This window comes from Lissotriton vulgaris, chromosome 12 (assembly GCF_964263255.1).
Source record: "Lissotriton vulgaris chromosome 12, aLisVul1.2, whole genome shotgun sequence".
Taxonomy (NCBI): Eukaryota; Metazoa; Chordata; class Amphibia; order Caudata; family Salamandridae; genus Lissotriton; species Lissotriton vulgaris.
The window spans coordinates 530,175,390-530,200,879 of record NC_141700.1 but is presented as its reverse complement, the minus strand read 5'-3'; the positions used below and the strand labels follow the sequence as shown (position 1 = coordinate 530,200,879).

Sequence of the window (25,490 nt, the reverse complement as noted above, 5' to 3'; positions counted from 1 at the left end):
GACATGAAACTTTGAAAAATGCACTTTAGTGCATTTTTCAAAGTTTTTGCAAATTACCATGAAGTTGCACTTCATGGTAATTTGCGTGCCCTATTAGCGAAATCGCTATTTTTTAAACTTTAATGCATTGCATTTAAGGAATCTCAATTTGAGATTCCTTAAATGCAAGTAATCGCAATTTAGCGAATTCTCAATTTGCGATTTTTGCACTTTGGATGATGCATCCCAAATGCAAAAATACCGGTCGCAAAGGGGCAGATCCTGAGAATCTGACCCTTTGCGAGCAGATTTTTGTTTGATGCATCTGGGACCAAGACTCAATTTGCTGGATGTAGTAGGAGGGAAGTGGATTTATCTAGCAATAATTTGTCAGTTTTGGTGCTTACAAGAACAGACTAAAATCCCCCTCCTCCTCCCCTTTGAGCAGCTGTATTAGTTGGCCTATCCTCTTCACATTTGCAACTCCGAGAACCCCCTACTTGAACGAATGAATATACATCTTTTAGAGCGCTAACTTAGCCCAGGGGCATCAAGGCGCTACTTGAGGCCGGATGGAGATCCAAAAACAGTATGGCCATCTTTTGGGCTGAGGAGGAGGAGCTTCACTTTTTGCTACATCTTTGCCAGGAGTCATGTTGAGATCTTTCGAAAGGCTACATACATACATAAAATGAAGGAGAGCTCCTGATGGTTAGACCTGCATGTTCCTGGAACATAGCGTACACTGAGAACTTATGCTGCCCAGACCCTCTGGTGTCCCCTTGCATGCAGTCTCCTGGAGGGGTGTTCTGTGGATTACCTGGAGCTCCAGGCATGAAAGGCAAATACAGGTTCCTCCAAATCTGCGCGGAATGGAAGGTGTCAAGCATGGGTTTCTCAAATCACCAAACAAACGTCATGCCTTTCTGCAAAGAGGCTTTTTCAAACATTAGAACTAGCCTTACCCAATGTGGTGCCTTGACAATGGAGCTGTATTCATGATTCCAGTCTAAGATGAAATGAGTCTTTTCCTGTGATGTCAGATCTTGTTTTTATCATATATAAGGGAAAAAGTCAAGAGAGGGGAATGTAACACAGTGCATTTATTCCTTTATCATTATCCTTTAACATTCGTACTTTTGGATTTCAATGTTGGCTATTTTCTCTTTCCTAGTTTCAGGAGGACGTTTGAGCCCTGCAGCTTTCTTTAGTTCTAATCTTCATCTTCAAGCAAGACCTATAAGATTGTCAATGTAGGTTTTTCCTTTTTGTGCATGTTTCCTCCTCACTGGGAAACTCTTAAGGATACACTGGCACCTTCCACAAATACTAGTCTGTGCCAGGTGGCTACTGGGAGGAGTGGCCCTTTCCTCAGGCAGCCAAGAAGAGGATTCAACTGACCTTCTCAGGCTGCAGTCTGACACCTTTTCACTCCTTTGTGTCTCTTTGCATCTGGATGGGACCCTGGAATCTGGGACCAATGTCCTTTCTCTGATATTGCAAACTTAAAATGTATTTTTCCAGTGGTGGTTTGCATTAAAAATAGAAGAATAGGCATATTTGTAGCCCTTTAATGTGCTTTAGGCGGACAATGGCGCCATGATAAAGACATGCCTTTTTGGTATCGGTGAGTACATTTTAGATTACTTGATAATGATCTTCCTTGCACTGAGACTTTAGTCAGTGTGCCCACTCTTATTGTACACCCTCACTCCCTGAGATGAGGCAACATCAGTCACAGGTGTTCCTAAGTTGTCCGACAGACAGAGGCAATGGGAATATTTAAGAGCCTCCTACGCCTACCCATGCAAGAGAAGTAGGCTACAATAAAGGAGTCATTTTTCAGATCTTGAATAAAAGGTAATGTTATTTACAGCAGAGTGTCTGTCTGCAGAGGTAGATATCCTTAACGGAGAAAAGATGGGAGAAGGAAGTAAGAATTATAGGAATGAAAATGACTTGTAAGTAATCCAAGTATACCACAGCACGTTTGAGGCACCACCCAATCTTGAGCCCCACTTTGTAAACTCATTCCCCTCTTGCATACTGAATGCCCCCCATAGCTAAGTCCCCTGTGTCATTTATGGTAATTCAGTTTCTAGTTTGAAACATGGGAAATTCGATTCAGGACGTTCTCACAGCAGTCCGAAATTAATGGGCCCTAATTGTATCGTTGGGGGCCAGCTCCCTCTGGTGCTCCCAGACGTCTGTATTCTGGACCCCAAAACTGGGGGCCGAGTACCCCATTTAGGTGTTAACAATGAGGAGGGCGAGGCAGACAAGTGGTTTTACAAGCCTTGACATCATTATACAACAATACATTACAAAAAGCTTATTGTCTATGCAATATGTGTTTCCCTATCAAACAGGAGTACCTTCAGATTTCGGCATGACTTTTCATAATCAAGGAATGAGGCCTACTTCCTTTGATATATGGGGCCATAATCCTCAGAAAGAGACCACATATTAACACGAGGCTCGTAATAAAAAGCTAATAATAATGCCAGGAAGAGCTAAATAAAAACAAGAAGTCTTTCTTGGAAGACACTTGGTTGGGTTGGTCAAACCCAATTATAATAATATTCCCATGCGTTTCCTCCATAAAGAGATATTCTAACACCAGTCACACTTAAATATGACTTGGGCTAAGCTTGCAAGCTCCTGCGAGTGATCTTTGCTGTTTACCAGTTGCCTGTTCACCGCAGCGCTTAAGATTACGCAAGCACATGAGGCAGCCATGTTGTGATTCTTTCACCTTTCATGGTTCCTTTCAAGCAAACCACAGCTGCAGTGGATGCGACTTTCTTGGGGTGCACTTGCTCTGCAGAGGCACCCAACACTTCTGTGGCACTGCTTAGTCCTTCAAGTGGGGTGGTGTAGTGCTTCCACCTTTCCCCGACTTCCACTCTCTGGATTCCCGCATGTACCTGACCTCCTTCCCTATCCGCAAGTCTGACGATCTGAGCAGTTGTGCCTTCTCTCCTGTGCTTTAAAAGGCCAGGTACTATCCAGTACGGAGTACCTGCACTTCTTTAATTTGAAAGGGAGACTTTCTGTCCTACTCAGCAGTTTATCAATACATTTAATGGGAGAGTACCAGCCCTTCTCGGGAGCAAAGCGGTACTCCATCTAGAGAGTACCTGCACTTCTCCATATCCATTTAAAGCACTGCTTGTGTCCTCAGTAGCCTCTCAATGCAAGGGGAACAGTGTCCTCCGAGAGTGGGCATTGCTCTCTGTGCCCACAGTGACCTAGTCACAGGGCCGCAGTGTTGAGGCCGCGAAGCTTTCCCCGGTGGAGGATCAATTTCCTTTGAATGCCACAGAGAACCAGCCAAACATAGCACCCCTTCCAGGTCATGGGTGTGATTGCAAGAGCACATGGCTACAATACAAATGTTTCATGATACCCCACTTCAAAAGGGCCTGTACCTTCTGCGTGTAATCGTGCTCAGGATTTCACGGTGTCGCCTGGGCCCCTCTACTCAGGGCATCCATTCAGACTTTACACAGGGTTTGGAGCATTTCTCTCTTGAAAACTACCTCGAGCCAACAGGAAAATAAGCTGAGAGCCTCCTGGTTGAGAAACAGAGTGGCTTGTCACAGCCTGGCAAGCACTGCCCCTATCCTTCAGCTTCATATATCAGAGGACTACTTTCTTCTTCTGGCAATAGCAGCTTCTTTGTAAGGACTCTGAGGGTTTGCTTCTGTCCAGCCCTAGGGATCTCCTGACCTGTGGCTAATCAGCTCTACAGCTGCACCCCACACCTCCTTGATGCAAAATACACTCCGCGCTTATACTCCCCAGACACCCAGCCATGGCATTCTCTCTACACCTCTGCTCACGCCACAGGCAAACAACAAACCCAGGTTACATCCAGGAATAAGATGAAAACTACAACTCTTGTTGCAGAGAAGAGCAGAGAAGAGCAGAGAAGAGCAGAGAAGAGAAGAGAAGAGAAGAGAAGAGAAGAGAAGAGAAGAGAAGAGAAGAGAAGAGAAGAGAAGAGAAGAAATCAGATCAGATCTCCCTTGATCTTTGGGTAGCTATGACACACCTCATAGGCTATTCTTCAGATCCAGGTAGTTAGGGGCATTGATTCCTACATTCTGTGGCGTGTGAAGGCAACGCGCAGCAGTAACACCCTTCAGTTGAAGCAGCAGTTTTGTTCACTGAAATAATGAACCCTGTGCAGTGTATTGCAGTTTTTAAGTTCAGCGTCACGTGTCCCCCATGGGCACTGCTGAGTGAGGAGACTTTTTTGCAGAGGAAATCATTGGTTCCGAATGAAGAATAATGAGCCTGGGGTGCAGAGTCAATACTCATCAGTGGCCTCACCTGTTTTGCTGACTTTCCCGACCTACTACACACACACACACACACACACACACGCAATGCTGGTGTAATGACTTTCACAAAGGAACTTACCAGGATCATTAACTGTAGAGCCTGGACCGTGTGCCAGCAAGATAATGTGGAGGAGTGCAAACATAAATACTGAAATATTCATGCTGAAAATGTTTAACATAAAAATGGTGATGCTAAAACTTTTTAACTTGAATTTTCTAGAAATTACAATATTTGGAAAAGTGATGAGCATTATAAATATTCAAATAGTATGTAAAACAACCTGATTCTTAATGCAGCCATTTTGGATGTGATATAGTTCTGCACTTTGGTTACATTTTTGGTTATTGGCACCATGGATTTTCTATAGGTGGCGCAATTGAGCAATGGCGGCTTAACTTCACTTTAAAAAAAAATGAAATTATTGCCAAGCTTACTAAGCTTTAGAATATTTAAATAGCTGGCTGGTTTAAATTCCCATTGTTTATTTTATTATGAGTCTAGGTATGCATCTTACATAGTTTATTTTCATTTAAAAAAAAGTATTTAGGAATTTTCTACATGCTCACCCAGTATTGGTGATCCTTCAAATGCAAAAAACTGGTAATATGAAGATTTTTTTTTAATTATTTAAAGTGATTTATATAGCGCTGGCAATATGCGAGGGTATCAGAGCGCTTTAAAAACATTTGATTGTCAAAGGCAGTGTTGGATAAAAATAGGTTACAGAATAGAGTCTTTTTAAAGTTATGTTATGTTAATTGGATTTCTAGAGAGCAATGGTTACCCTGAGGTGTCCTGGCGCTATGCACTGCCTACTGGTTAGCGGACAAATGATGTCAATGAGTGAACAGCCATGTCTTCAGCCCCTTCTAAAAGAGAGGAGATCTGCTGGATTCCTCAAGTGGAACGGCAGATCGTTCCAGGCCTTAGAGGCACAGGTGATGAAACTCCTACCGCCCCAACTGACTTTTTGTAAATGTGGGAACTTGAACATTTTTTGCTCCTGTGGACCAAAGAGTCCTACCAGGAACATACCATTTGAACCTTTGCCTCAGATGGTCAGGCCTATTCCATTGAGGGCTATAAGGCCGTGCAGAGGGCGTTGAAGCGTACCCTCTGTTTCACGGGGAGCCAGTGTAGTTGAGTACGTTTTTTTTCACAGAGACAAATGTAGGTGTCCCTGACAACAACCTGGCTGCCGCGTTTTGTGCTATCAGAAGCCTGTTGAAATCAGTTACAGATTATAGGTTACATGCTACAGAATAGAGTCTCTTTAACGTCAAATCCCAGCACTTCCTGAAGAGGAACAAACAATCATGTGACACTCGGTGGGATTTTTAGTTGGGTTTCCAGGTTGTGTGCTAGGCGTTAGAGACCGAGGTGCTAATTGAGGACAAGATATTTTAATCGTCTTTTGAAGCTCACAAAGGATGGGTTCGTCCTGATATTTTCTGGGAAGGAGAGCCATATTTTGGGAGCATTGTGTTTTGGGAGGGGGGGATGAGAAGCATAGTGTTGGAGCTCCTTAAATTTCTCATCTGTTCTGCCTTTGTAAGTTTGGAAGCAATGTATCCTGGTTGTCCTGTGTAAAGGCTTTGTGTTTGAGACAGACAGTTTTGATGCAGCAATGGGCTTCAATCGGAAGCCACTTTAGATTTTCCAGGGAGGAGATGTGATTGTGATATTTGATTCCAGTGACTGTCCTTGCTGCTGCATTTAGTGTGGCTCTTAAGGGAGATATGTGCGACTTCGGGGTACCAATGAGTGTGGTGTTTCCGTAGTCTGGTCGTAAAAGAACCTTAGCTTGTGTGGTGGTTTTTAGATGATTGGGAGAAGAAGGGCTTCATTTTATGTAGGAGTTTTAGGTTGCAGAATGCTTTCTTTGCTGTATTCTTTACGTGTGGGCTCATGCTCAGGCTTGGGTCCACGGTGATCCCCAGGGATTTGACGGAATCAGCCTGAGTCAGTTTGCAGTTAAAAGCATCAATGGTATTTATCCATTCTTGGACTTGGGTGGTCTGTTCCTTATTTGACAGGAGGAGAATTTCTGTCTAGCGTTGGTTGAGTTTCAGGTGGTCATGTGTTAGCCAGTTTTGGACTTTTATGAGTGCAGTAGTTAATCGTCATGTCTTCTACTGAGGATATTTCTAAGTAGAGCTGGGTGTCGTCAACATAAAGGTGTATGGGATGTTGTCTTGTGTGAGTATGGTGGTGAGGGGTTTCATGTAAATATTGAAGAGTGTAGGCGAGAGCAGTGAGCCTTAGGGTACACCCCTGATTATGGCGGAAGTCTCTGAAATTGTTTTGTTTATTTATATTACTTGGGAGTAGGTATGTAGGTAGGAGGTGAACCATTTCAAAACCAAGCCATCAGCTCCTATCTGTTTATGGAATGATTTTACAAGGAATTTGTGGTCGACCGTGTCAAAGGCAGCTGATAAGTCTAGGAGGAGGGGTAGGCAGCATCTATCAACATCTAGCGATTTGTGTAAGTCTTCTGCTTTAGTCAGAATAGTGGTTTTCGTGCTGCAACCCTTCCTGAAACCCAATTGGAACGAGTCAAGAAGATTGTTGGAGTCAAGGTGTTGGTTGAGTTTGGAGAGAACACATTTGTGGGAAAGGTTGGAGATGGGCCTGAAGTTGCTGGGGTCATCCAGGACAGCACCTTTTGTTTTTAACAAGGAGGTGACTTGACCTAGTTTGAGGCAGTCAGTCATGACTCTAATGCTCAGGGAGCTGTTTATTTTCTTATTCCAGAGAGGGGTTAGGGCATGGCTGAGACTTTACACCAGAGCAGGCCGGGAGAGGGTCTGGAAGGTGGGAGGAGGGCTTGGACTTCACAATCATCTTTGAGATGTCTTCCTCTGTGAGCAAGCTGAATGTCTTCCAGCTGTTGGGATTTGTGCGAAATCCTAGGATTTGATTACATTCGGCAGGTTCAGGGTGGAAGTCTATCATTTGGGAGTTCAGAGTAAATGAACGGAGAGAGATTTTAGTGGTTTGCAGTGAGTGGTGGTTTAGGGAGAACTCAATCTTCGTGATTTTATTGTTGATGAATTTTGAGAAATTGTCACAGCATTCTTTGGATACATAGGGTTTAGTGATTTGATGTTTGATGATGTTGAAGAGTTGTTTTGTGTGGTTCTTTGCTTTATCTTGTACACTGTGGGAGCATGTGGCTTTTTTCTTCACAATGTGTTTTTTTTGCAATTCCTGCTTTCCTCTCTGAGCTTTTGAAGATGGGTTATGGCCATACTAGCTCTCCAAAGTCTTTCTGCAGCTCTAGGCTGCCTTCTTTCTTTTAGAGTTGAGGTCTTCTTTGAAACAGGATCTCAATGGGGTATTACTGATTTTTATGAGTTGCAGAGGACCTATTTTGTCTAGGATGGCTGTCATTGTTAAGTTATAGTGAGTTGTAAGTTTATCTGTTGAGAGGTTCTCTTTTGGGGGGAAGCAAAGGTAACATTCTTTCTTCCAGATCAGCTAGGGAAATCTGATTTATGTTATGAGACCATTGGATAGTTTTTGTAGTGTGAATTGGGGTTATTTTCAGTAGGGTTGATTTTAAACCGAATGATGTGGTGATACAACCCATCAACTGGAAGGATGTTTAAATGAGATTACATTGAATGAATGTATGAAGAATTTGTGAATGCCATGCTTAAGCAACAGTGCTGGAACAATTTTCAGAGTAGGGGTGCTGATATCAGTGTTAGTCACCAAAGTCATGGCGGTTGTGAAAAATCCAAGTTTCACATAAAGAACAAGTGTAGCAAATGGGCCTTGCGTATTCAGCAGGAGAGTGGTATGGGTATGGTTTGTAGGCAGTGGTGCATTTTGTCACAAAAAACGCATGTTGTGATATCACACTATCATTTTCAGACACCACATTTTCCAATGAAATGGTTACTGAATTTGCAACATGTAGTTTTCTGCTAACACTTTTTTAGTGCACAGATGATAATGTATGGAAATTGGGTTTCAGTGAATAATTATCATTTACACATCACCAAGTAAAGTGTCTTAATTTGTGTTGATACTATTTAAATATTTGTTTCCATCACACTTCAGAATTACAAAAGAATGTGCTTTATTTTTGCTTTCCTAACTGTTGGAAATATTTGTGCAGTTTGTGGTTTGATGTGTGTGTTTTCTGATTCTAAAGCCTTTCCTTTCACACTCAGTAGGATTGTCATTTAGTTCACATTACAAAATCATCTCACTTTGCAGTCAGAGAAAGACAAGTAAAACGCAATCTCCATGTTAACAGAATAAGCAGCAATTTTAACAAGATGGAGCCTTACTTCAACCTCTATGAAAAGAGCATCTTTATTGCTCATTCACCTTCTGTTCTCCAGAATGGTGATTTTGGGGGGCATGCCTCGCACCTGTATTTCCAGCGTGGCTGTGCTTAAGGCATCAACAATATAAGTGCATGGGTTAAAAACTTCTCTATGGAGCCTACTGTAGGAAGGTACCCCCACTTTTTGCCTGGTGGTTTGCTGGTTTTTGACTAGTCTGACTGGGATCCTGCTAATCAGGACCCCAGTCTATCTGCTTTCTCCCTAAAATGTTATACATGTACTTAGGTACACTCTAGATTGGATACTGGGGCACCCTTATAAGTCCCTAGTTTATAGTACATATGTACCCAGGGCATTGGTACCCTAGAGGGCCCACACGGGCTGAAGCATGTATTATGCCACCCATGAGAGGCTATGCAAAATGGAACTACAGGTCTGCTACTGCAGCCTGTGTAAGCTGGTGCTTGCACCACTTACTTTAGTATAAGTTCACTATAACTATAGATCACTACACTTAAAACATATAAAACATATATAGCAGGCCTTAACAATCCTGAAGGCAGGGTGTTGGGTTTTACATGAGAGGGTGCCTCTATATGAGCAGAGCCCCTCTGCAGCCTTCGGAAACCATTCCCCGGGTTGCCTGTGGCTCAGCCAGACATATAGGTAAAGGTGCATTATAACCTCGCGATAAATGCTATCTCGAAAACAGCTGAAACAAAACATGTCGTGTTTGGTATCAAACACCTTGGAATCATACCTCCACACCAGTCACTGGTGTGGGGAGGTATAATTCCACCCTTCTGAAGCAAGCTTTGTGGGGTCACTGGTCTTTCCGGGCCAGCCTTGTCGACCAGGTCAGCACAAAATGGATGCTGCTAACCAGAGACACATTTCTGCCCTCCTACTGCTGAGCCAAGCTTGAGCAGAGGAAGGCAGCACAATAGGCATCCTCTCACAGGGAGATGTGACTTCGTCCCAGACAGGATTTCGTTTATTGAGGCTTGGTGGGTGCACTTCCAAAGTGCCTTAAAGGCTGCACCTGGGGCACATTTGATGTCCCTGTGCATAGTCCAGCTCAATTCAGTTCTGGGAGCTGTTGGCTCCTGCTCTGGCGCACAACTGGACACAGGACATGGGAGTAGCCTCCCCTCTGCCCTGACCCTTCCCTAGGAGGGTCCCCTGAATCTGTCCAACCCTCTCCCGTGGGTACTTAAGGGCTTACCTGACTACAGGACCTTTGATTTTACTTGGACAAGATTCTGCAACAAGAAACCACTAACCTTTGACCGTCTGGACACTCTGGACTTCGCTGGACTTCGACTGGGCCCAACTTTGTCTCCCTCTCCATCCAAAGCGTTGTCTGGCACTTGCTCTATACAAGCTCTGTGCAGGACCTGTGGTGCACTAAGGACAGCTGAAGAATCTCCCTTGGGGTGAAGGAGTCACTCCCCTGCTTTCACAGCCACCGTAACGCAACTGACTGGTCTGCTGATCCTGAGCTCCTGCAGATTTCAAAGGCTTCAGCAATACAGGATGTGGGTTCCGATGGTCCTTGAGGTTGGTCTTCCCACTCACCGAGTTTGAGGCCAGTATCCATTGTGGGGACCACATAACCTGAACCTTTGTGCACCGTGTCCTTTTGCAAGTGCATATGCTTGTTGGTGATTCTTAAGCTTGTGCATTGGACTCAATATAGTCCAGACCCTAAGTAATATTTCCATCAAAGAACTCTAGCCTCCTAGCACTGAGTGCTCCGTTGGCTGGTACTTTTTGATCTTGCTCGAGGTCCCCTCGAGACTCCTGGTCATTCGGCCTGTGGGTCCTCCTTAGGGTCATCTCAAATTCTGTTGGGCTTTCCTGGTTGCTCCAGATGTACCGTGACTCCCCATTGCTTGGTGAGTCCCCTGGACCTTGCTGTTCCACACTGTAACCTGCTTGACCTTCCAACGTGGGTTGCGGTTGCCAAGGCTTGTTGGTGCTCCAGCCGGACACTGACCCCTCAGCACTCAACATCCTATGTTGAGCAGCACTTATCTGGGTACTGGTTGGCCTCAACATCTCCTGGTCCTGTGAGAACAATGGAGCGGTGCACTCCTTGGACAGTATTAAGTTAATAAAGAAGCTCTATCGTTTCTTCGTTGAATCAATCTTTATTTTTGAGAATCCATATGATTGTTAAAATACATCAGCCAACGCGTTTCGTTCATGGAATGAACTTCATCAGGGCAAAGTGCGTTCTTTAATACAGAAAACGCAGTCCTCAGTAAAGTCACTTGAAAGTGTGCAGTGGCCTCCTTGATAAGGGCCGGCAGAGAAGAACCTAAGATGTAGGTCCCTGTGTGTCCGCTACCCATACAGCATGGCTGCAGAGTCAAGCATCCCTTCTTCGCACCCGAAGCACCTGACATCGGTGGGCATTCATCTGAAGAGCCCCTGGTCACCCTGAAGTGACCCACACTCTGTCCCATCTGCTTTCAGGTTGCTTCAATCAAGTATCCACCCTTGGATTCCTATGGACACTTTCTTCCTTCCCAGCAGCAGCTCTTCTTTGCAACCCTCCATTGAAAACGACAGTGGTTTCCGACATCACTTCAGGCCTATGCACCTGGCTTCCCTGGGATAGGTAACTCAGGTACTCCGGTATCCACGGGTGGGTTGGCTCTTCAACCTCTTAAGTACCAAAGGGTTTCCTCGAAGTCCACCTAGAAGGGTCCTTAAACTTTCAAACTCCAACTGCGACTTTCCCATAGAGTTGTACGGAGCACGCTGTTGTGTTTCCACACTGCACCTGTCCTCCGTGGGATCCCTGTGTACTCACCTTGGGTGGTTACTTGGGGTTTCAGCGATTCTACGTACTCTAGGCACTGTCTCTATCCAAGTCGTGGTTTTTATATCACTATTTTAGTATATGGTTTGGTCTTTCCCTGGTGCCCACTGTGTATTGTGCTACTTACCATTGTTTATTTGATAAAGTATTGTGTGCTTTGTGTTACATCCTCGTGTAGAGGATACTAGAGAGTGTTATATAAATAAGTACATATTTTTATAACTACTGTGTGGTTCTCCTTTCATTTAATTAATACTAAAGGTTATAATCCGGCAAAACAAGCTGCTTTACATTCCTTCAAGATTAAGCCTTAGGGCTGCTCTCCACAGCTACCACTAGGATAGCTTTCTAAAGGTTATTTTTGACCTCTTACATTATAATGGTTGTTTGGACTGGTGCAAGGTGGCCACTTTAATTAGTGGACAGCATATACTAGGCCAACTTCTCACACCTGCCACCCGTGCCCCCGAATGACAGTGTTGCCTCATCTGATTCCACTTCATGTTTGTTTATTTCATCATCCAACACTTTTTGTCTCTTTAGCTCAATTGTTCTGGTTATTTGTCATCCCGATGATCAGTGTTTTCCTATCCTTTACCTCTTTCCTACTGCTTCCTCCCTTTTCTGCCTTTCACCTACTCTAGGTTTAAAATAAGTCCAAGTCTCCAAATATGTTTTCCAACAACATATTGAATTCAAAATATCATCTGACCATAATATTGGGGTCAAAACATTGTGAGTACAAAAACATTGGGGACCAAAATATCGAAGATAAGTATATAGTTGTTTACAATAATATCGAAGATTACAATAATTTACTTCAATATCATTGTTTAAATATTTAATTTAGGATCCTTTTTAAACAATTTGCTGACCCTCGCTGGAATCGATCCCTGCTCCCCGCGCAGAGCGATCTAGGCTCTGACGCGGTCTGAGACAGGGCCGGCAGACATCTTGGGGAGGAATTGAGGTGAGTGGACTAGTTGTTGTCCCACCTCCTGCCCACTGTATTTAAGGCTTGTAGAAACGCGCCGGCACATACTAAGTGTGTCGTGTTATTTCCCCTGAGGCGGAAGCCGGGGGTTTAGGCTGCTGCTCATTTTAAAAATTATTGAAGTGTGTTATCTCCCCTGAGGCGGAAGCCGGGGGTTTAGGCTGCTGCTCATTTTTTAAAAATTATTGAATTGTGTTGCGACGTTTAAATATTTAATTTAGGATCCTTTTTAAACAATTTGCTGACCCTTGCTGGAATCGAACCCTGCTCCCCGCGCAGAGCGATCTAGGCTCTGACGCGGTCTGAGACAGGGCCGGCAGACATCTTGGGGAGGAATTGAGGTGAGTGGACTAGTTGTTGTCCCACCTCCTGTTCCCCTCCATTCAATAAATGGAGACTGATTCCCGACAGCGCAGCGGGCGAGCCGGCGGCGCGCCGAAGGTGCGCCAAAGGTAAGCCCGTCTGGGCCCGTCCGGGCCTGTACGGGACTAGGGGCTACCCCCCTAACATCTAGGACTCCCGATAATCCACTAAGAACATATACTAGGGACCAACTCCTGGCAATCAGAAGTGAGCACAAGTCTACCTGTAATCTTCTCTCTCCATATGTCAATGACCAGATCCCATGTAATGGATGTAATTTTAAGTTTACGGCTGATATTGTTACCCCTGATGTAGGCTCCTACTCATTAGCACTAATAAATTGCAGATCCCTGCGCAAGCATGCGCTGGAAATTTCATTACTCCTGGAAGAACGAGACCTGGAGGTACTCTTCCTAACGGAGACATGGACTAACGAGAGCTCCGACCCAGATATCGTAAGAGCTTTACCGCCTAATTATGCAATCATAAGACAAGACCGTACTGATGGAAGGGGTGGAGGGATTGCGATAATTTATAAAACATCAGCGATTTGCAGACAGGAGAAGGTCGCTATAGAAGGTTCAGAAAGTCTGTCCTTCTCCATTACACTGTCCCCGACCTGTACATGCACAGGGCTCCTTGTGTATAGGCCCCCTGGACCCCTCGGCCAATTTTGTGACGAGCTTGTGAGCTGCGCCATTAATCTCTCCTGCAATGCCCCTAACTTTACTATGCTGGGAGATTTTAATATTCATCTGGATGAAGGAGACTCCCATCCCTGTCAAAAACTGTCAACAGCTTTAGAGGTGATGGAACTCAAACAAATCGTTCTAGGTTCCACACATATAGCAGATCACACTCTTGACCATTGTTATACCAATATGAACGTGCTGAAGTTCGAAAACTCAACAGTGGTTCCCTGGTCGGACCACAACCTCTTGTCCTTCTCCTTGACCCACTATAAGCAACCAATACAGACCAACGTCTCTAAAAAAATGTGTAGGATCTGGTCCAAACTCCCTGTGGACAAATGGACATCGGAACTTAGGAAAACAAAACCAGAGTATACTAATGACCCAATAGAGGCAAATGCGCGTTTTAATCATTGGGTGAGGAATCCCTTGAGGTGACCCTGCCTAAAACTGAACTTTCCCATCGGAAAGGGGCGAATAAAAAAACGTGGTACACACCAGAGTTGAGAACACTCAAACAGATATGTAAACAGAAGGAGAGAAGGTGGAGGAAAGACTATGGTGAAGATAATAAAAAAGTTTACAGACTAGCATTACGCAATTATAAGCAGGCTATAAAAGTGACCCAGTCCAACTATTATCAGGAAAAAATCTCTCTAGCTGCTAGTTCCTCCAGGGAAATTTAAAAATTTTTTAAAGCCTTGGTTACCCCTCCTACCCCCGTTATGGACTCAAATATGGAACTCCCGCGCTGCAGGGACTTGGCAATTTTTTTTGCCGCAAAGGTAGCAAATATCTATGCATCTTTTCAAGCGACTGCCACAGGTGACTGCAATAGGGCTAACCCCCCTTTGGCACAAGATCTACCTACGCTCAATGAATTCTCCCCTCTGGATGTCGACAAGGCCCAATTGCTTCTGGGCAATTTGAAATCTGGATCACCTAGTGATATAGCTCCACCAACCATCCTCAAGCTTGTCTCAAACACAGTAGCCCCTGTGATGCAGAATGTGATTAATACATCCTTGTCCTCAGGGGTAGTTCCAACCATGTGGAAACAAGCAAGAGTAAGAGCGTTATTAAAAAAGCCCAACCTCAATCCTGACGATTGTTCCAACTACCGTCCTATTTCCCTGTTGCCCACTGTTAGCAAGATTGCGGAAAAACATGTTAACTCTCTTCTATCCACCTTCATTGAGGCTAATAATCTGCTACATTACACCCAGACTGGGTTTAGATGTAAACAGGGTACTGAAACGTCCCTGGTGGCTGTAATTGAGGAAACCAGGAAGATTCTGGACGAAGGGAAATGTGCGGCCATACTATTATTAGACCTCAGTGCGGCCTTTGATACCGTTAATCACGCGATTCTCATTCAGAGATTAAGTGATATAGGTGTCACTGGGACCGCACTGAACTGGCTTAGCTCCTTCCTGTCCAATCGGACCTTTTCAGTATTTGAGGATGACATAGTTTCAGCCCCAATACAGCTCCAATGTGGTGTTCCCCAGGGGTCATCCCTCAGCCCTACTCTATTTAATATTTACATGAGACCTTTGGCTGAGGTGGTGCAACCCTGGGGAGTACAGTTGGTAACTTATGCTGATGATACTCAGCTTATCATCTCCCTGTCGGGGCAGGAGACGACTTATAACAACCTATCCTCCTGTCTTAGTAAAGTTCAGGATTGGATGAATGACTCTTTTTTGAAGCTTAATGGAGCTAAAACAGAGGTCATGATGTTAGGACATAAACCACCTACCTCTGTGGATATGTGGTGGCCGGACTCTTTGGGGCAGCCTCCAACCCCTAAGGAGCAAATTAAGAGCTTGGGAGTATGGCTCGACCCAGCCCTTAATTTTCAGGTCCAAGCCCGGAAGGTAGCGGGGACTGGTTACGCCCTCATGAGAGCACTCAGAAAAATTTTAGGACTACTTCCCTTTGAGGCTAGAAGGATCCTAGTCCAATCCCTTATACTATCACGATTAGACTATGCCAACGCAGTCTATCTAGGGGCCCCTAAAGGGACAATCAAGATCCTTCAGACCATCCAAAACTGTGCTGCCCGATTGCTACTAAACATCCCACGCAGAACCTCTGTCAAACCAGCATTGAGGCAATTGCATTGGTTGCCCGTGCAACAACGAATTCAATTTAAAGCAATGACTATTGCTCACAAAGCCCTGCATAACTCGGGACCAGACATTCTTGCACCCTTGTTTATGCCTTATCAAACATGCAGAACCCTGAGATCCAGCAATAAGAATCTACTGGCAATCCCCAGGATCAGGAGATCGCGCACCGGGGGCAGACGTTTCGCTCTACAGGTTGCAAAGCTCTGGAACAATCTTCCAGATGCTATCCGCTTGGAGGAGAACCATCTCAGGTTTAGAAAAATGCTGAAAACCTTCCTATTCTGCTAAAGTTAATGGAGATGACTTGACCACATAAGCGCTGGGATGCCTTAGGGTAGCCATGCGCTATAGAAATGTGTAATCATTCATTCATTCATTTATCATGGTGTTTTATTATATTCTATTGTACGATTTGTTTTTTAAAATTTTATTGTTATTGTTAATGGAACCATCCACAAAATGTCATGACCTTTTAGGACAACCCATTTAAGTAATGGCATTTGGAAGGCAATTCACCTATCAGTTATGAAAAGGCCAGTGAACATTGACTATGTGGAACACTGTTATGTCAATTTTTTAACTTGCCCATGAGTTTGCCCTGTAAGATTTTCGAGCAATTGGATACTATTCTGCCAGCACTAATATGGACTTCCAAAAGACATTGCTTAGCAGTGTATGAACTCTGATTCCCAAAATCTGAGGACAGCATGAATGTACCGGATTCCAAATGATACTATATAGAAGCACACCTACCGTGGGTGGCCAGGTGGCTTTTTGAAATCTGTTGCCGCAGACTGGTTATGTGTTAGTAGATGCCCAAACACACCTCAGCACCTAAGCACCCACCAAGGATTATATTCCCTACTCATAAGGGCTAAACTCATTCCAGTGAAGGAAATGTATACTTTGGATGTTGGGACCTCTTGGAGAAAGGCATGGCTTAGCTGGAGGATGCACTATGCGTAGATGCATAAACACAGTTTCCGAAACTACATCTCACAATAATGCACTAAACGACCACGATGCTTGGAAATGTTGGAGACCATTTCGAAGATATGGAGTATACGTTTGCATATAGTCGAAAACAGCCAAAGATACTTTGTTTTTGCAGCCATAACTAGTATTTGGTAAGGGTAAATGGACTTGTACAAAGAAGGATACTGTGTCCAACACTGACAAACTTACTGCCCACACCTCCTGGCCATTCTAGCATTGAGTAACTTGTGCAGTTCACTCTGAATCTCTATTAATGGCACTAACAGTTTGGTTGAACCACACAAAAAAACTGAATGCAGACATAATATCGAGTTTTAAATATCGATATGCCATAATATCGATGTTTAAATTTCAATGTGAAAGAATATCGACCTGCAAGAATATTGCCAACAAGAATATCGTCATGGAGGTAAGAAATATTGTTTTACTTAATATCAAAGTTGGTGTTTTGTATGTTAGTATATGTGTTAAAAGGGTAGCTTATTTTTCTAATGTATGTTTGAATTTTTTACATGTAATTCATTTTATGTTAATTAATTTTTGCGTATTTTAGTTCTGTAGCGGGTTGTGGGTTTATAGGGGAATAGGGTGGGAAGTAATTTAATTATAATGTCTTAATTAATAATTTTTTAGAAGTTATCAATAAAAAATGAAAATATATTGTGTTTTAGTTCCGTAGCGTATTGTGGGTTTATAGGGGAATAGGGTGGGGAGTAATTTAATTAATAATGTTAGGAATTAATATTTTTGTATTTAATAATTTATATTGTTAATTGTGTTAATTTGTTATTAATTGATTTTTAATTGTTAATAATTAATAATTAATTGGTAAATATGTTGATTTTGTTAAAAAAATTATGAGCGGTTTGTGGTTTTATAGGGGAGTAGGGTGCAAAGTAATTGGATTTTAATAAATTAATTAATACTTTTATTAATTAATATTTATGTAGCTAATATGATATATTGTGTTACAAATGTTTTAATTAGTTATTAATAGGATATGAATTATTAATAATGAATTGGTAAGTATGTTAATTGTGTCATTTTTTTAGGAGTGGGTTGGGGGTTGATAGGGGAGTAGGGTGGAAAGTAATTTCATTTTCATAAACGTTTTATTATTTTTTACATAATATTTATTTAAAGTTATTTTATAGTGTTAATTGTGTCATAATTAATTTTTGATGGTTTTTAAATTGCTTGTTAATTGTTATCAATATGGTGGTAGGCAAATGTTTTACCAATTAATTATTCCTTAATCAATGTTAATTATTTTGCAGGAGTGGGAATACTAAATCTTTCCCCTCCTCTATCCAACACTTTCCCTACTGTTGCATATGCTGGAGTGGGATTAGTAAATTATTCACCTACGCTATCCAACACCTTCTCTACTGTTACACTTGGTGGTATTGGGAACAGTAAATTATTCCCACCCGCTATCCAACACTTTCCCTACTGTTGCACTCGTTGAAGTGGGAATTCTAATTTTTACCCTCCCGCTATCCAATATTTTCCCTATTGTTGCACTCGCTGGAGTGGGAACAGTCAGTTTTACCCACCCGCTATCCAACACTTGCTCAACTGTTGCTATCACTGGAGTGGGAATAGTAATTTTTACCTACCGGCTATCCAACACTTTCCCCACTGTTGCAATTTCTGGAGTGGGAATAGTAATTTTTACCCCTCTGCTATCCAACACTTTCCCTACTGTTACACTCATTGTAGTGGGAATATACATTTTTACATCCCTGCTATCCAACACTTTCCCTACTGTTGCATTTGCTGGAGTGGGAATAGTAATTTTTACCCACCTGCTATCCAACACTTTCCCTACTGTTGCACTCACTGGAGTGGGAATAGTACATTTTACCCCTACACTATCCAACTCTTTCTCTACTGTTACACTTGTTGGAATGGGAATATGAATTTATACCTCTCTGCTATTCAAACTTTTCCTAGTGTTGCACTCACTGGAGTGGGAACAATAATTTTTGTCCTCCCGCTATCCAACACTTTCCCTACTGTTGCATTTGCTGGAGTGGGAATAGTAATTTTTACCCACCAGCTATCCAATACTTTCCCTACTGGTGCACTCACTGGAGTGGGAATAGTAATGTTTACCCTCCTGCTATCTAACACTTTCCCTACTTTTGCAATTACTGGAGTGGGAATAGTAATTTTAACCCCTGCGCTATCCAACACTTTCCCTACTGTTATACTCTGTGGAGTGTGAATAGTAAATTATTCCCCTCCGCTATCCAACACTTTCCCCACTGTTGCACTTGCTGGAGTGGGAATAGTAAATTATTCTCCTCCGCTATCCAACACTTCCCTACTGTTGCACTCTCTGGAGTGGGAATAATAACTTTATCCCATACACTATCCAACTTTTTCCCTACTGTTATAGTTAATGTAGTGTAAAATATTTTTTGCAAATAATTATTGTCAATTATGTAATTTATTATATATATTTTTTATTTTTATGTTTATATTACAGGTTTATGTATATATACATGTATTTATAATTTTTATTATGTTTCTAACATTTTATAATTACATAAAATAATTATTTATTAATATTAAGTTATATATAATATGTTTTTTAAATATGTATGTTACATTTTTTATATTACATGTATTATTTATCATTTTTAACTTTTTCAAATAATTCTATGTTTTTAATAATTACATTTATTATTTAATTAATTTATATTATTTTAAGACATTTAAAAAAATGATATTTTAAACAACAATATTTTGGTTTCAATATTTTTGTACTGACCTTTGTTGAGATAGGATGTCGATATTCTGTCCATCGTTATTCTGTACTCGATATTCTTGTAGGCAGATATTCGGTCCTTCGAAATTCTGTCAGTGATTCCTAAAAACTGCTTGCCTCACAATCACAGCCAAGAGCACCAATATTAAGGCAAATTAATGCTGGCCAAACAAATAAAAGACAAAGAAATTAGCTCGTAAAAAGGGTACTTTGTTTAGGGCTTACAGATGGAGACACCATATAATGGGGATTTGTGAGGTAGGTGTGTATAATGTGTCGAAATGTTTTAGCAAGCCCTCTGTCCTTTCTTCTCTATCTCTTACTCTTTTCATAGGCAGTGCCTTGCATGCAATCTACTGATTTTTTTGTTAAAGACTTTATTGAGTTTCATACAAGGAATATAGGCTGTGATATCTGGACCCGGTCAATCAAACAGATGGTCACAAGTTACTTGGAGTATAAGTAGAGCAATACATAACCCACAAGGCAACAGTTCATCTTTTAGTTATGCACAAGTACATTTTCCAAACTTCCCATGAAGCCTCGAAATGCCTGATTTCGGTTCCTGCAATAAAAAACACATCCCTCTAGGTGGAGCATGTTGCTCAGCCATCAAGAACTCCACTCAATTTTGGCTCTTCCACATCGCTCATGCTGGTCTCCCAGGGTTCATCATTACCACAAATGCAAACTGAAGGGTACAGGGAGGGTGTGCAGAACTCTTCTCCTTTGGACAGCAGTCAGGATCAGATTTCCAGAATTCCACAAACTGCCCAGAACTGTCAATGATCAATTCGGCATTAACCGCTTAACCGCGGCGCGAATTCCGCTGCAGTGCCGCGGTTTGAACAAGTGGGTGGGGCTGCGCATTGAAGGGGTTAAAGGGTTTGCCTTTCTGATCATCCAGTGAGCAAGGCTCATCCAGGCAATCACAAGACAACGTCATGGTCATACCCTCAGGAACTTTCTTTTCAACTCAGTGGTAGATTTGGGATCAGGCGATCAGCCTATTAGCAGAGGAGAATATCTGCCCCATAATTTTCCTGCCCCATACCTTCCAGGGATCCATATTTGATGAGTCCACCATCCTTCTTGCAGATTTGGTGGCAGGCCACTCTGCCATTTCAGTGAATGCTCTTTGCACCCCCCACCCCATTTATTTTGCAGCCTTAGTCTTTGATGAAGTGCTAGGTGAAGGAGACTGAAGTGCTGTGTTTAGCACAGATATTGTGTCCATTATGAACAGATTGCACTCATTTTACCGCTGACAGTGAGGCCTTCCATTGCACATGTCAGTGCCCCATGTTCCTTCTTAACCTCTCCCAACCAGGTCTGTGTAAATGATCATTTAGCAACATCTAAATGATAAGAGCTTGATTAGTGGGGCTTGTGGTGACAAGAATTCTCGTGAGAATTAGCAGGATCTATCCAGCAAGGCAACGCTGATCGGTGTCAGCAATATTTTGCCATTTTTTTGCCTAGCTCTAATGTTGGAGCTTTAACTTTTGTCCCCGTAATCCACTCAAGATCTAAGGGGCTGATTACGATGGCATCGTTGCTGCAAAAGGGACCGCCAACCATAGGTGCGGTGGTACCGCAAAATTAATTATGATGCGCCCGCCACACTGGTAGGCGCATCCTGTATGTTTACATTGTGGCGGGTGTAGGCACTCGCCACAATGTAAAAATACAGGTTTTGCATGTGTATGTACAACGTGGCAGGCACTGTGCGGTGCCTGCCACCTTGTACATGCACATGCAGGGGGGTACCATAGGTACCCCCACGTGCAGCACCCCACCCCGCGGCGGAAAAATCCAGCCTTGCGGGACCACAGCGGACAGTCTTTCCATCCGCCGCGGTACCTTTCCCATTCCCTTTTTTTTTTAATTTCTTTTTTTTATTGGGGTTAAGATGCAATAAAAGGACACAGCATTTCATTTAACATAGACATGACACCAATATACACAGGATTAGCAATACCAATCCAAGAATAAATGCACAATTGGTGATAAAAGCATGATAATAAAAAAAATCAATTAATATAGGCCAACCAGGTTATACTTTCTTATAAATAACATTGTCATACTGCTTCCTAAATCACAATCTTGCTTCCCTCCACTTTGTAATGGGGGCCCAGAAGCGTCTTCCCATCTCCCGTTTTTTAACACCCTTCATTTCATATAAACTGGACTCAACATTATGTATACCCAATAATCTAGAGAGCCACATCTGGAAGGAGGGAGCAGGAACATCTTTCCAGCCTGCCGAAATTAAAATCCTGAGTACAGCAACTGACATAAAAACTAGGGCTTCTTCTTCCTTCCCTAGTTTCAGCTTGGAATCTGTACCCAATAACATCAGGGTAGGGGATAGATCGACCTTATGACCTAGCAGCCCCCCCCAAAATTTCATTATCTCATCCCTAATTGGGCCCAGACGATTACAGTGGAAGAACATATGTTAAATATCTGCTTGGCCGACATTACATCTAGGGCACCTATCATCTTCTCTTACACCCCAGGTGAATAAATTTGCCGGAGTATGATAAAGGTTAAAGACCGTTTTATAGTGCTGGGCCCGTAGATTTGAAGCCCAAAATATCTTTTTATTCAAGCATAAAGCAAGATCCAAGTCGACGTCAGGATTCCCCAATTTTGTAGCCCAATTACTTTCCGTCTTCTCGATATCATCTTGGATCTTCGTTAGAAGAATATTATACACTACTTTAATCTTCTTACATCCTCTAGCTAGTGCCTCGACTACGGGAAGATCTACCGGGGGCGGGAGCTTTGGTCTTAGGGCCTTAAGAGTTCGAACTATTTGGCCATACAGGAGCCAATGGTCGGCTGGAATACCAAACCTACCTTGTAAAACATTGAACCCCACTATCTATCTCCCTCCATAATATCCCCAAGGGTCTTAACTCCCAATCCTTTCCAAACCTGTAGATTCCTGTCTGCTCTCAACTGAGGAAGGAGGCTAGAGTTACCAAGATGTAAATATGAGTTTAGCTTTGGGGCATTAAAACATTTCAGGATAGATTTCCAGACCAGCCAGGCGCCATACAGAGTCTTAAATCGAGCCTTTTTATTGAATCTCCTTTCCACTTCACACAACAGCAGCCCAGTTGCCTTTCCCCCCAACAGCATCTTAAAAATCGGGGGAGGACTCTGTACACCAGAATTTTCCGCACCAGAGTCCACTTCACAGTGGAAGAAAATAGACATTTGGATCAGTAGGCAAGACCAGTAAAAAGTCTTAGATTCGGGAGTGCCATCCCCCCCCCTTTCCCTAGGTAGTGACATAAGGCTGGTAGATCGCCTGACCTTGCTGTACTGCCAAATGAATCTTATAAATATGGACTCCAGACTTTTCATTATTATTTCATCAATGAATAGGGGTATGGAGCTAAACAGGTACAACACTCTGGGAAACATTAACATTTTTAGTACATTGGCCCTCCCTACCAAAGAAAGATGCAACACATCTATTCTTTTTAATTCAGCTTCTAAAGACTTGATAAGGGGGGAGTAATTTTCTTCCACAATCTGGTCCATTGAAGCATTAATTTTCACCCCTAGATAGATAGCAGAATCCACGAATCTGGAATCAGATTTAACAATATTTTTCGAGCAGATATTCTGTGTTTTTGATTCGTTCAATAGGTACCCTGAGCCACAACCAAATATCTTTGCCATTTGGGCCAGACCAGGGAGCGCCTGCTGTGGGTTAGTGGTGATAACCGCCAGGTCATCGGCATAAGCCAGAATTATATTCACATAACCATTAAAAATCACAGGGGTTATCCTAGGGCACTCTAATATTTTCTGGATGAGAGGATCAATATAAAGGGAAAGTAGGATGGGGGAGCAGGGACAGCCCTGACGCGTCCCTGTCTTAATATCGATTTTGTCCAATTTCTCGCCCATAACCATCACCCTTGCTACCGGATCTAAATACATGGCTTTAAGAGCTCTAATAATTTTCTCGCCAAAACCTCTCCCAGCCAGGATACCCCAGAGAAAGCTCCAAACAACACAGTCAAAGGCTTTCTCTACGTCGAGCAGGATCATGGCCATCTCCCCCCCGTGGAAGCCTGGGCGTCAAACAGTGTTATTGCTCTGCTTATATGATCTGTCGTACCACGACCAGGGACGAACCCATGCTGCCACGGAGATACAAGACTGCCAATGATCCTGCCCAACCTCTTAGCCCATATCTTGGAATACAACTTAGTATCCGAATTATTCAACGAAATCGGGCGATAAGACCCTGTTTTTTCACTTGGTTTCCCCTTCTTATGAAAGATTATAATATTAGTTTCCTTCCATGAATCAGGAACCCCCCCTGAGTACATAACCCCGTTAAACAAATCAACCAACAGTGGGGCGATCTCAGATTCAATCGCTCTGTACACATCCAGGGGGATCCCGTCTGGGCCTGACGCCTTGCCAGGGGCTAATTCCCGCAATGCGGCTACGACTTCGCTATGCATAATATCTTTATCCAGTTCTTCTCTGGCTGCGTCATCCAAGCGAGGGCCCCTATCCAAATACTCACCCTTCTGATTCCTAACACAATCCTCCTCATCATAAAGCCTTTTGTAAAAGTTTTCAAACACCCTCAATATATCCCTCACTTCAGTATATTCATTCCCATCCTCTTCTATACAGGAAATTACATTTTTAGCTTTTTCCTGCCTTAACCGAAGGGCTAGAGCTCTTCCAGCTTGCTCCCCTGTTTCGTACCTTTTGGCCCTAGAAGTTTGGAACTCGCCGATCGCCTTCTGAGTTACCTCCTTCTGCAGTGCTGCTTTAACCGTCAGCAATGCATTTTGACTTTCACAGCTATCCCCCCCTGAAGCAATATCCTTTACATGCTGTTCTTCAGCACTCGCTAGCTTCCCCATTAATTTCTCAGCCTTGCACCTATCATCTTTTCTCAGCCTGGCAGAACAGCTTATAGACTCTCCCCTTAAAGCAGCTTTAAACGCCTCCCAGACCACTTTACGGGAGGTGCTATATCTGTTCGCTGCGAAGAATTCGCCTGCCCATTTAGTAAGATGTTCCACTAACCTATTATCCGCAAGTAATCTCCTTTCGAAGGTCCATCCTGTCCTTTTCCTTTCCACCCTACCCAGATAATACTATAGTACCAAAGGGTTGTGGTCTGAGATTAATCTCGGGAGTTTTGTAATACCTACTTTTTTTTATCTCTGACAACAAGATAAGAAAGCAATCCAGCTTTGTATACTTCTGAGCGGGGTTTGAGAAATAAGTAAAACCAGGATTTTGAGGTTCTTTAACACCCCAAACATCTTGCAGCCCATGCGAGCTGATAGAGCCTGTAATGCCCTAAAAACTCAGGGTTTCCGCCTAGCATATACTGCTTCAATACCCCAATCTGCTGAGATGTTTAGATCTCCAGCCACTACTAGGGGGTAGGCCAGCCGACTAGCTCTACTTCTAAGAAATCAAAAATCTCAGGATTGTGTTTATTAGAACCATATATGACACTTAGTGTAAAGCCTATTTCCATTTCAGCTATTACCCATCTTCCGTTACTGTCAGCTTTGACTTTACTAGCTTTTCCCAAAGAAGATCTTGCCAATATAGCAACCCCCCTAATAGTTGAGGATTGCGTTGAACATGCCACCAACTCAAAACCATTGAGAAACAGCAATTTCCTCTTGGCCCATGAGAGGTGGGTCTTTTGAAGACAGAGAACGCCTATTCTGTTGTATTTCACAAAATATGCCAGTCTCTCCCTTTTCTTCCAGTCATTCATACCCCCCACATTGATAGTGCAAATTCTAATGTTCGCCATCCTGCTGAGCTGTACAACCTACAACTAGAAAGTGATCCTTCATTGTCCTCTTCTTTGATAATCTTATACTCTGTCCAATGCTGCACCATTTCCCCCTTTTCCATGTTTTCCCCCAGACCCACACGCACCCCCTCCCCCCCACAACCCCGCCACACCCTTCCACCCTCAACCCTACCCCCCCTGAACCCTCCTCTGTGAGGCGCTCAGACCTAGTCTGTGCATGTGATGGAAACACGGTGATAAC

At 43.0% G+C, this 25,490-nt stretch overlaps 1 protein-coding gene across 1 annotated transcript in view; it reads right to left on the bottom strand.

Moving 5' to 3' along the window:
• LOC147677672 (uncharacterized) overlaps positions 1-24,329 on the bottom strand; it is a 43,368-nt gene extending 19,039 nt beyond the window's left edge. The window contains exon 1 of the mRNA XM_086945573.1: positions 23,981-24,329. Within this exon, the coding sequence (XP_086801699.1) occupies positions 23,981-24,329 (349 nt within the window). The remainder of the gene's footprint in view (positions 1-23,980) is intronic.
• Between the last annotated feature and the right edge of the window lie 1,161 nt (positions 24,330-25,490).